Source organism: Lutra lutra, chromosome 5 (assembly GCF_902655055.1).
Source record: "Lutra lutra chromosome 5, mLutLut1.2, whole genome shotgun sequence".
Taxonomy (NCBI): Eukaryota; Metazoa; Chordata; class Mammalia; order Carnivora; family Mustelidae; genus Lutra; species Lutra lutra.
The window spans coordinates 50291982-50305323 of NC_062282.1; the positions used below are offsets into that span (position 1 = coordinate 50291982).

General features: G+C 40.1%; 1 protein-coding gene across 1 annotated transcript in view; it reads right to left on the reverse strand.

Moving 5' to 3' along the window:
* The window catches only part of EBF1 (EBF transcription factor 1), a 389084-nt gene that overhangs the window by 130402 nt on the left and 245340 nt on the right, over positions 1 to 13342 (reverse strand). Inside the window, 1 exon segment of the mRNA XM_047728952.1 lies at positions 12426 to 12507. Coding sequence (XP_047584908.1) covers positions 12426 to 12507 — 82 coding nt within the window.

The window sequence follows — 13342 nt, forward strand, 5'->3', positions numbered from 1 at the left end:
GTTTTCAGTTTCCTGCCTCATCTCAGTGGTTCAGAATGTTCTCTGTTTTATCCTGGACCTAGCTATCCTTAAAGGTTGTTATTTTTATAATTTTACCCCTCTACCTATTTAGAATTAGAAACAATTCAACACAAAATTGATGATTCTTGACACCCAAGCTTTCCTAGCTGATTTGACTTTGGCCAGGCTAACTTAACCTTCAGCCACCGTGCTCCTGCCTCTCAAGTGGAAATACTAACAACAGTGCCTGGTTCTGTGAGGCTTACATTACTGAACATGGCCAGCATGGTTCCTGGCTCAAACTGAGCACTCAACAAATGTTACTAGCAGTAGTAGTATAGCTGTTACTTTGTTGGTGATACTGACCAAAGGTTCAAGTTAATGTATTGGGCTAATCATCTGAAGCCATAAAGAGGACCCTGTATAAACTGTTATTTTAAATAAAAGGATACAAAAATTATCCCTAATATGTTCACTGCTTTATCAGTCTAACAATGAGATTGCATAATTCTAAAGACTTTTGTGCTCACCATATGTCCTTATGTAATTTAGGCCTCATGTAAATTGTAAATTTCACTGGTTTATACAATTTTCCTTTCTAGAACCCATTGACATCTTAGCCTGTAACATTTTAGGCTTGAAACTAAACAAAATCTTACTGCTTTGAAAAGAATCTACAAATTAGACATCTTATCAATTCAGTCTTATTTTCCCAATATTTCATATGAATGAAGGATTCTCTGAGAGTTTTGTTATTGGTTAGTATTTCCTGCTACCATTCTTCAAGCTGTCTCTCTTTTCTTCATATCAGGCAAGAGACCTTGTATGTCCCCAATAAACTAAATTATCTAAGATTCATGACCCATAATCTCTGTCTCATGAGCAGATTCTCAAAAAGACAAAAGCAGCTAAATTCAGTCATGGGTGGAAAATCCCATTAACGAAAGTAGCAGCTCATGAAGAAGAAGGGGTTATGACAAAAGCACCCGAAAGAGTTAAAATCTGTAGTTTTAGGGGTGCCTGGGTGGCTCAGTGGGTTAAAGCCTCTGCCTTCAGCTTGGGTCATGATCCCAGGGTCCTGGGATCGAGCCCCATAGTGGGCTCTCTGCTCAGTGAGGAGTCTGCTTCCCCCTCTGTCTCTCTGCCTGCCTCTCTGCCTACTTGTGATCTCTATCAAATAAATAAATAAAATCTTTAAAAGAAATAAAAAATAAAAAAAAATAAAATCTGTATTTTAAAACATTTCTGTAACAAATCTGGAATCAAGAGGAAGATTAGACCACAAAAATGGTTTCAATGTTTAGATTTAGAATATTTTAGTAGTAAGTATCTCCCTCCAAGAAATAACTACTTTAACAACTTAATTTTGAATGGATATAAAATTACAAACTTGGTCTTCAAAGCTAATTTATGGTAACTCAGTGTAAGGGAACTGGTGCTAAAGTTGGTCTGTTACATGACTTTCTCACCTCTGGGTTTAATCTATTCTATGTCCGCATTAATTCAGGACCCCTAATATAAGGAATTAAATGCACTGGCTTGGAGTACACGAAATAGAACGGCAGTGAGTGACAGACATTCCATGGAATAACAGTCAGCAATAAAAAGAAACAAACTATTGATACACCTGGATGAATTTCAAGAGAATTATGCTGAGTGAAAAAAGCCAGTACCAAAATATTACATCTTGCATGGTATGGGCTTATTCCCCACCCTCTTCCCCACCAAATTTACATGTTAAATACCTAATCCCCAGTACCTCAAGATGGGCCTGTCTTTGGAGACAGGGCCTTTAAAGACATGATTAGGTTAAAATAAGGCTCTTAGAGTGGGCCCTAATCCAATCTGATCCATGTCCTAAGAAGAAGAAATTTGGTCATGCAGAGAAACAGCAGAGTATATGTGTGAAAATGAAAGACCATATGAGGACACAGCAAGAAGGTGGCTATCTATAAACCAAGCAGAGAGGCCTCAGAGGAAACCAACTCTACTGATGCCTTGATCTTGGACTTCCAGCCTCCAAACCTGTGAGAAAATAAATTTCCATTTTTAAGCCACTCAGTCTGTGATATTTTGTTATGGAAGTCATGGAAAAGTCATACACGGAATAATTCCATTTACTTGACATTCCTGAAATTTAAAAATTTTAGGAATGGAGAATGGATTAGCACTTGCCAAGGAAGGGTTCAGGACAGAGGGAAGGTGGATATGGCTACTATGAAAAAATGACAGGAAGGATCCCTGTGGTGATGGCAATGCCCAATATCGTCACTGTGATGATAGATACATAGACCTACGCATGATAAAACCTTACAAAACTAAAAACATATACCTATGTAAATGACTACAAGCAAAACTAGAGGAATTTGAATAAGGTGGCAGATTTACCAATGTTCAAATCCAGCATGATTATTGTATAATACTATGTAACATTGTACTATATAGTTTTGCAATCCATTACTATTGGGGTACTGGGCAAAGGGTGCACAGGGTCACTCAGTATTATTTCACACAACTACATGTGAATCTACAATTATATCAATAAAAAGTTTAACTACATAAAAGGCCTCATTAATCAAGATGCCCTTCCATAGGTGAATGGATGTACAAACTGATAATCCATAGAAAGGAATATTATACAGCAATAAAAAGAAATGAGTTATCAAACCATGAAAAGACATGCAGTTTTAAATGCAAAGTGCTGAATGAAAGAAGCCAATCTGGAAAGGCTATAAGCCATATGATTCCCACTGTGCAACATTCTGGAAAAGGTAAAACTATGGAGGTAGTAAAAAGATTAGTGGTTGCCAGGAGTTTGCCAGGGGGAAGGGAGGGATAAACAGGTGAGGCACAGGGGCAGGGAAGCCATTCTATCCCATACTATAATGGTGAGGACATAACACCATGCATTTGTCCAAACCCACAGAATACAAAACATACAAATGAATCCTAGTATAAACTATAAACTATATACTGTGTTATCAAAACTGTATCAATATGGCACATTACTCTAATAAGTATATCAAACTCATGCAAAATATTAATAATAGGGAAAATGGGGGAAAGGTTTGAGGGCTTCTATGAGAACTTCCTCCTCATTTTTCTGTAAACCTAAAACTGCTTTACAAAATAAAATCTTCATGTCATCAAATTTCTGCCCTCCACCCTACACAGGGGTGTTCTACCATATTCTCTACCCTGTCTGCTGAGCCATTCTTTACAGACTCCTTGAACATTTCAGTCAAAAGCCCAAGAAATCAGCCAACCTTGTAGCTTCCAACTAAGAGTTTTCAAATGTAGTAATAGGAACAACACAGCAGAGAGGGAACCCTAAATTCATCCATAGGAAGACTGCATTCTAAAGCAATCAGTTTCCTTTGTCGCTATAGGATGGGATCATCTGTCTGGAAACACTGGTTATCTCCTGCCTGTGAGAAGCCCTGAACTGATAGATTCACATGACTTTGAATAATTTTAAAACAGAGTGTGATTCTTAATAACCGTCATCAGGGGGCGCCTGGGTGGCTCAGCGGGTTAAAGCCTCTGCCTTCTGCTCAGGTCATGATCCCAGGGTCCTGGGATCGAGCCCCGCATCGGGCTCTCTGCTTCATGGGGAGCCTGCTTCCTCCTCTCTCTCTCTGCCTGCCTCTCTGCCTACTTGTGATCTCTGTCTGTCAAATAAATAAATAAAATCTTAAAAAAAAATAAATAAACGTCATCAGGATCAAAAAATAGGTCACCACGTGGGATTCAGAAAAGAAAATGATAAAAGAAGCCCTCAGTAGTCATGACACTGCAAATGCGTCCAACACCTCCCTTTGAGGCTTGAAAAACTGAGGCCCAAGAGGTTTAAAAGCATCCTCAAGGTCATAGGACAAATTAAGAGCAGAGGTAAGCCTGGAGGGAAACTTTCAGACTCCAGGTCCAGTTCTCACCCACCATGGCCTCGGGCCTCTCAACACGAATGCTCCAAGTTGTGGCTGAAGTCTGTTCTCCCCTGCCTCGGCTGGCGTCTCCCAGGACATATAGCTGGGGTGTATATGACTGACTACACTCAAAGTAGTATATACATAAAAATGGTCTGCCGCAGTTAGAGGAGTCAGGTCTTCATTAACTTTGTCCTTTAAGATATCCTTGACTGATACGGAATGAGATAGTCTCTGAAACCTGCCTGATTGCTAGTTTCTATCTGGTTGAAAGATCCCAAATAAGTCATTAAAAATTATGGAGGACGTATGAACCTACAGGATGTAACAGAGTGGAACTTCGAGAGAAAGGGAGAGAGTGACGGAATTACATCTACTCTCTAAGGCTCAAGGCAAAAAGATCTCTTTTCTTAACAGTAAGACAAAAGCAGACACTTCTCAATGCTCAGATAGGTATGCTAAACTCATTCAGATCTTTGGAAACTAAACTCAGCTTCTGTTTCCTGAACTGTGACACATGCTCAACATAAAAGCTCATCAGTGACCCGAACCTTGGTCCTCCCTCTGTGGATCAGGAAACCTTTGATGACTGTAGATGGTGTCACTGGTATTTAACGGGTACTCTCCATGTATGTGTTCCCACTGGCTATTTTCAGTAGCAGCGAGCCAAAACATACAGAATTGCCATGTCTGCTCTCTACCAATGAGACCATGACACATGGCTGAGAAAACTGGGAGCAAAAAAAAAAAAAAGCATATTAGTCAACAGCTCAGAGTCTAGGGTCAGAGAGTCCTGAGTTTGAACTCCAATTCCATCACTTACCAGTTTGTAGCCTTAGATAAGTCAATAGATCAGAGAAAAGAGTTGTAAGCCTATTATATTCTAGGCATTATTCTATGGAGAGGCAGCAATGAACAAGAAGATAAATTGTTTGTCCACCAAGAACTGAGCACTTATCAGAGGCAAAAAGGGGTTTTCAGACAGTGACTAAGCAATGAAAGCAAATCTCTGAATGTGAAAAGTTCCAAGAAAAAAATAAGATGGGGATGGAGTGATACCTAGGTGGGAGCTATTTTGATTGGGTGATTAAGGCAGGCATCTCTGAGGAGGTGATGTTTTTAGCTGAAATCTAAGTAAAAGAAGTAGCCAGCTATTCAATGAAGCCGCAGAAGAGTTTCCGAAGCCAGAATAGCAAGTGCAAAGATCCTGAGTTTGGTGTATCCGAGGAAGAGAAATGAAAGAAAATAAGATAGGCCAATGCCCTTGTTTGGAGCAAAGTGAACAAGGGAAAGAGCAGTGGAAAAATAAGATTATCCACGCAAAACACTTTGTACGGTGTCTCATACATAATAAAAGCTCAGGAAGTTACAACTTAAAAAGTGAAAGAATGTAAGAATATCTTTATTTGGTAAGTCTCACTAAGTAGAGGCATCTCCAGAAGCAATATCACTGGCAACCCTGATCTACACCAAACACTTTTAAACATTTATCCTTTCACGTATTTTACATTTCTTCAATAGCAACTGTACTTAATGTAGAAATTTATTTCCTCTAAGTGCAGAGCCACCACTCATCAAATTGCGTTCATAAGGATTCCTTCTCGGTGATGCATATTTTCTGCCAAGGCCCAGCATAAGGCTCATGCCAAGATACATATTTGCCCAATAAGCCATAATGGTTTAATATATCAGGTTGAAAATCCACCATTTGTATTTACCATGTTATGGGAATTAATCCTGTATTCTGAAACTATCATTAGAGCTGCTTTCAGTATAATTAATCAGTGTGCTGCATCTTGAAATTATTCTGTATGAAGAGAGTGATTGCAGGTCAGGCCCCTAGCATTCCGTTGGTAAAGAATTTAATTGCAAGTTGTGCTGTTTGTCAAAACAATGTAACGGGGGTAGGGGACAGTGGGAGAGAAATAAAAAGGATACAAATATTTCTTTCTTTATTTAAGTGCTTTTAAAAGCAGACTGAAACTGCAGAGGTAGGACATGTATTTTAAGAATTCTCTGATGATCTCCTATAATATATTGATTCAGAGCCTCTGTAGGCTTTTGAATAAATAACAAGGATTCTCCCAAATTTATAGAATTCACCAAAAACAAGAGCAGAGAATTGCCTGTTACTGTCACTTCCTGTACCATCATTTTTAAAAGAACACATCTTTGGTGGGGATTTGGGATGGTGGTGGAGAAACTTGGTGGTTTCTCCTCGTATCTCTACTCCAAGTGACGAGAAAGTGAAGGAGGATTCTTTGTCTCCTGCAGTGAACGCGAGATAAGCATGAATTTGGAGCTGGTGGTTCTCTCCACTCAGAAGGCTCTGCGGGCGCTTCTCAGGATGGTTTATTCTTATCCTTTGGCTCAGAGCTTAAATATCACCCCCTCAAAAGTTTTCCCTGGTCACGCACTTTAAATTAGGCTCCTATCCCCCATCCCACATGTGTTCTCTCTTATATTATTAATATTCTTTATAGTAATAATGAAAAGTTTTGATGATTTGTAATTACTAATCTGTACACATCGTAGCAGCTGATGGCACCTATTACCTGCACATCATGTTCTGTCCCGTGTGGGTCGTACAAATAGACATTTGCAGGTTGCTCTGTGGTTATACGTGGCCAGGGGACAGACTTCTAGCCCATAGAATACGGGCATATTTGACAAGGGTCACTTCTAAGAGCGGGTTTTTAAGAAGTTCATGAGTTCCCTCTATATACTCTTTGCTCTTCAGCTGGATGGACAGACAACAAGGCTCTAGGGATAGCAGAGACACAAAACAAAAGGAGCCCCGGTCCCCAAGTCACTTTATGTACGAGACCTGTTCACCCACCAAGAACACCTGCCTTTTACCTTGATGTGAACAAGAAATGACCTGTGGTGTGGGAGCCATTATATTCTTTGTTCTATGTATTACAGCAGCTAGTATTATCTTAACAAATAGACCCCAACTAGAATAGGAGCTTCATTAGGACAAACAACCTGTCTTTATTTTTCCTGGCAATGTGTTTACCACTTGCCACATCAATAAATTCTACTGAGTGCATGCACACATGAATGAAGGAATATATCTTAAATTTACGCTTATCCACAGTCATGCATTTAACATTTATACATGAATATAGATTTGTAGCCTATGGACAAATTTTTGTTGAAGAGATAAGATGAATTTGGAAATTTATACCTTACTTCACAGTCCCCAGGTAATATGGCATCTACCGTGATGACAGCTTGTACCCGATTCTTGTTCCCTCCCTCACCATCCTCATTCTGCCAGCCCCAACAAGGAAAGCTATTGATAAGGATTTAAATCTTCACCTGGAATTGTCTAGCTCCTGTCAGTTAAAAACAAGACCCACGACATGGTTTTAACACAGTCCTTTGACATTAGCATCTTTTTAGTGTCAAGATGAAGAAACAGGCTCATTTAGTCACAGTGAATTTCTCCCTGTCATGAGCTGTTTCCATCCTAGCTTACCCCCACTTTTCTTCTTCCTCCCCACTTCCTCAAACCCACCAGAACTGAATGAAGCCTGTATCTACTGTTGTATTTAAGCAATTTTGTTACCCTAGCCACAGCCTGGGGATTTCAAAAGAAAACATCCATCATAAGTTAAGAAGAAGGAGGAAAAAAAAAAGATTATACCAGATTTTCTACAAGGTTTATTCCTTAATGCCTTAAAGTATGGACACAGCCAATCTCTGCGGAAAGTGATTAATTTCTTGAAAACGCTAAGGTCACACTAATTGACATGACCTGTGTAATTAAGTAGTCTCTGTTTACACACCAGAAGCTCAGCCGCTGTGAGGCTGAGTTTGCTTGACAGAATGTCTTTACATGTCAAGAGATCAACAACCTTTCTTATGTCCTCCTCAGTCACCTACACAGGCCCCTGATTGCTGTTCAGAGGAGACACGCTCTGGCATGGCTGTATGAAGTTCAGGGTGACCTGGTGAGCATACAAAATGAGATGAGAGAAAAGCAGCAGCCACGAGTGTTGGAGAGAGCCCACTTAATAGTCAGGAGAGCATGTTTTCGATCAGATGTCTCTAAGTCTTAGGTTTTCAATATAACTGAGAAAAGCCACATTGAGATGTCAAGGATAGACCAGAGTTTTCTGATGCCAAAAAGACACTTTCTTATTCCTCCTTAAAGGCGGTCACAACAGAAAACCTACTTCTTACTGGGGTACTATGAGAGGAATGATGGAAATTGTGTGTCTTCTTCACAGGTAACCTTCAACCAGTGTCTCTATGACACATTGCTTTCAGCCAGGGGAGCTGCAGGGGAGGCTAATTTCCCCCTTCTTGGGCAAGTCCTAAGATTTGGGAACTTCCTCATGGTTTCTTCTAGAGTTCTCTGAGATGTCAGAGGTCACTTTACTCATGCTTCATCTATATGATGGGTCTTTCTTGCTCTGGAGGAGGGGCCCAAGCCTCCATAGGTTAAGTAAAGCTAGAGCCATCTTCTGAGTAACAGCTTCTTTTTCTAAGGTTCATACAAGCAAAAAAATGGCCAACACTGTAGCTCTGCTCAGAAACAATGCTCATGTTCTTTTACTTCCATTCAACTCCACTCTGCCTGACGAACTTTGGTGGCATTCCAACAGTCTTAATGCAGATAGTAGCTTCAGGCTTGTTATAGGGCAAACACCTTTGTGTTTGTGTGACTTTGAGCAAATTGCTTAATTCCTCTAAGCCTCAGTTTCTCATGTGTAAAGTTACATTTTACAAATATAATATTTGTACACTCCTAACAGGGATATTGTGAAGAAAAAATGATAATTCATGTAAAATACTTAGCATGATATCTCTCACATAATAAGTACCTAATAAATGTTAGCTTCATCATTATCACCATCATGGCCAATGTCCACAGATGTTTGTCAAGGCACATGTATGGGCACGTATATTTATATACACCTACGTGGAACACATTGAATGTAGACACAGATATAAACAGTCATCTCCCCAGTCCTAACATAAATGGAAATAGACCAAGATAGGGAACACGGAAAGAGAAGGCAACTTCTGATGGAAGCACAAAAAAAGAAAAGAAAGGTGATGACAATGGACTTTGGGGTTCAGTGAGTTGAAGTTCCTGGAAGTTTCCAACTGGCAGCTGGAGAGCTAGGTCTGGATTTGGATGTCAGGTCTCAGGGAACCTGAATCAGGAGATCTGAGTGTCCAAACAGTGGTTAATATGCTGAGAATGAAGGGGATAGTAAAGAAATTCCTACAAAGTGGGAAAAGATCTGGATCTCAAAAGAAAACTTAGGGAATTTCAATATATACAGGAGAGAAAACAAGTAGCATCCCTTTAAGAAGGCTGAGAATGAGTGAATGTTGTTGTGGAATCCAAGGAAAAGATGGGCTCAAGAAGGATGGGATGGCTACCAGCATGAGATGATGCAGAGAAACATACAGGACCATAATATTAATGAAAAAACACCACTGGGGAAAACAAAGAAAGGTTTGGTAAGAATATTTGAGGTGCTATTTTAACCCATTCCCCAACTGCATAAACATCCACATGCCTACATGCATAAGACCATGTGCTAATTGTGGAAAAATTATAACTAATTAAATTTGTACAAAAAATAAACAAACAAACAAACAAAAAACCCTGAGTCAATATTCTTTCTGCCATAGACTCCCTCTATCCTCTCCCAGAAAGTGATGACGGGGTGATGGGGACAAATCAGCTTAAATCTGAGATCCAGTAAGGAATTTGTCCTTGCTGATGGACGGAGCTCTTCTTCAACTCAAAAATTAACTCTGTAGTGGCCAAGGTTGCAAACCCTATTTAGAGAAGTCTACCTACTTTAGGATGGTTGGAGACTCACAGGAAAGAACACATGTATTTGAAGGACATATGGACCTTGGGTCAGGCAGTTCTCATGCTTAATAAAAAAAAGAGCACTCTTTGGGACTGTAGCACTGTCACCAGGAAGAGGCTGTCAGAAATCATTAGGTATAAGACTAGACCAATGACGCTCAAGTAGGGGTAATTTTGCATCCCCACCCCAACCAGGGAACATTACAAATGTCTGGAGACATTCTGGGTTGTCATGATTAGGCTAAGGGCTGAGGGAATTTCTCTCCTGGCCTCTACAGGTACAGGCCAGTGATGAACTATTAAATATACTACAGTGTGTAGGACAAATCCACCCTCCCACATACAACAAAGGATTGTCTAGTCTAAAATGGCACTTGCGCCTCGATTGAGAAACCCTGTACTGAAATACTGATCCAGTTTTTGTGTATTACAAATACTTTCCCCAAAAGCTAACTTTCTATTTATTATTTTCAAATTAGTTATGCATACAAACGTTGTTATTTGTATGTTGTGAGATAAGAGGAATCATAACTTTTATTCCATTTTAGAGCTGAGGAAACTGAGGCTTTCCAGAAATTCAATTCATGCCATCCCTCATCTCAGTAGCCTTTCTACTAAATGAAGAACAACTATCTATAAAAATAAAGCTTTCTAGATACTATCAAAAATAATAGACTGAGGTCGTTTTTCATCTCCTATGAGAGCTATATCTCTAATAATTTAAGGCTTTCAGACATTTCACTAACAGGTCCATTGAGGGAAAAATAAGACCCCAGAAGTCTTACACAAATCGTCTTAGATTCCAAATGTCACCAAAGTGCACCTCTAAGTCTGCTGCCCTGAGAAGCAAAGTGGATCCTGATATTCATAAGGCATGACATATGTCTATTGGACATGTTTATTAGACATGAATTGGTTCGTGCCTGGATATGCCTTGTTCCTAACCCAAGCTTGGTCAAGGGACCAAGCTATGGCTCATCCCAAGACCAAAACAAGCTGCAAAACACTTTATAGTGAAACCCAACCTCATGTTGCAGGACACGGAGCAACACACAGGGGCATCACATGTGTCATTTAGTAGCAAAGCCAACTCCATCTCAACACACACAAAAAAGTCCTGTGTGGAAAGGAGATTACCCAAGTCTTCCAACTTGGGGTCAGTAACTAGCCAGGAGAAACATTTCCAGGAAACTAGGAATTCAGGGCTCTCTACTTATCTCTGTCAGGACAATAGGTGGTGAGGCCAAAATGATTTTACAAAAGTGGTACAGGTTCTTGGGAGAAAATGTCTTCTTTCTACTGAATTTGTTCTTTCGTGAGATCAGTAAGTCTCACGTCTTAAAAAAATATCATCTTGGAGACAAAGAGATCTTGACATCTGAAAATCAGTGTTCAGAATCATCCCATAACCTTTCCCCCATCAGAGGGGGAAGTTTTTCAAGATCCTCTCAGAGACCATACATTTCAATCTATACTTAAAGCTGACTGGCTATACCTAAGAGTATACTTTCAACACGAGACTGTTTTCACTGAAAGACCATATGGGTGAATACATGCGTCATTACTCTGATATATTGCACGACAACTAACGTTGGCCATGCAAATGAGTTACCCATAAAATGAGATGGAAAGCAACACAAGTCTAGAACCTTGCTCTTCAAAGCACGGTCTGTGGCATTGGCATCGCTTGGGAGCTTGTTAAAAATGGAGAGTTTCAGGCCCACTGGAGACCTCAATTAGCAGTTTAACAAGATCCCTGGGGGGTTCTTGACACTTTCGATTTTGAGAAGCACCAGTATCTAGAACTTAGCAACCTTTCCTAAAACCTAGCTACCATTTTGTGTTTTCAAAATTAACACTTTGCTTTCACATCTTCTTCTGTCACTAAATGTGGAATTATATGAGGCAAACACACCCCTCATGCTTTGAATGGTGGCTGATCTGACTGGTGCTTGAGGACTTTCACACGGGCTGTCCAAGGACTTTGCTGACACAGAACTGAGGGTCACCCATATCACGCTCTAGATGTGCCCTGCTGCATCAGGGGGTCTGTTTGTTTGTTTGTTTGTTTTTAAGATTTTATTTATTTGACAGACAGAGATCACAAGTGGGCAGAGAGGCAGGCAGAGAGAGAGGAGGAAGCAGGCTTCCCGCTGAGCAGAGAGCCCGATGCGGGGCTCGATCCCAGGACCCTGGGATCATGACCTGAGCCGAAGGCAGAGGCCTAACCACTGAGCCACCCAGGTGCCCCAGGGGGTCTGTTTTTAATAGACAATTACTGGTGACAACTTCCAAAATTGGGAGAGGAGAACAGAGAGAAAGGAAGGAAGAAGAGGACGTAGTTCTAGAAAGTACATCATTTCTATGTACTTTACTTAACCTGCGGTGGTTTAAGCCTGTGAGTCCATTCAGGAAGCCAAACTGGGCTCAGAGGACATCACTGTCTCAATCAATGACCACAGGTGGTTCAGTCCTGATGCTTCCCTAACAAAAACAACTCCTAGAGTGCAGAGACCTGGGGGACCAGGAGTCTCATCTGCTCCTCACCTCTGGGGAAATAACTAGACTCTGTATCTTCCTCTGCCTAAACTTTTTGTACACTCTCCTGATATTCATGCCATTATCAAGATTTAAGAAAGACAAGACAAACCCACCTGGAATCTCCGCATGTCACGTGGGTTTCCTGCATTCTTTAGGCAATTTTGGTTACATTTGAGGAAAAATTTCAAGAAGAACCTGTGAAGAAACAAATCATCACGGTTAGCTTTTCCATCCTGACACAGAAGGGGGAAAAAAAGTAGTAAATCGCATCTAGGTTATAAGTTCTGTTCTCCACATATTTTCTGAAATGTTTAGGAAGGTGTTAGACCCAATATTTTATTTGAAGTTTTAGCCCTTGTTTTGCATCTGAGCTGGACTTTCTCTGTGAAGGAAACACTCTCAGTGCTGCCAACATATCTCACAAAAGAATTAAGCCCCCAAGGAAGTATTTTTACTCAGAGGGAAGGTCTTCACCATAATTTAAGGTAGCTTCCAATTGGGTATAATTGCCTGAGAATTACTCATGGTTCCAACAACATGTAATTTAAGCCCCATAAATTCACAAATGATGAACCAGCAAAATGCATGTTAGATGGATATAAGGGGATGGTAAACACTTTTTATTTTAGCACCACCAAATAAAATACCTTAATTAGTAGTACCCACAAGAAGTAGATAAGATTCGCATACTGACTGAAGTCCTTTGACTTCTCAAATATTTCCTGCATGTTTTTCTTATATTGCCTACTGTAGACAAAAGCTATTCGTAATTGAATAAGAACTTTGTTGCTACCTTGGTACCTGAATTCATTCTAAAGTGAGATCCATGTGTTTTACTTGCTGGAGTGATCAAAAGTCCCAATTTGCCAGGAATTAACCTGGTTTACATCGGCTGTATTAGGGGACATATTAATAGTGTCCACTTTAACTCTGAAAAGTGCCCCATCATGGGTGATAAATTAGATGGCCACCTTATAGCTTTCTGAGTTATTTCTTTTTTTAAAGATTTATTTATTTATTTTGTGTGTAA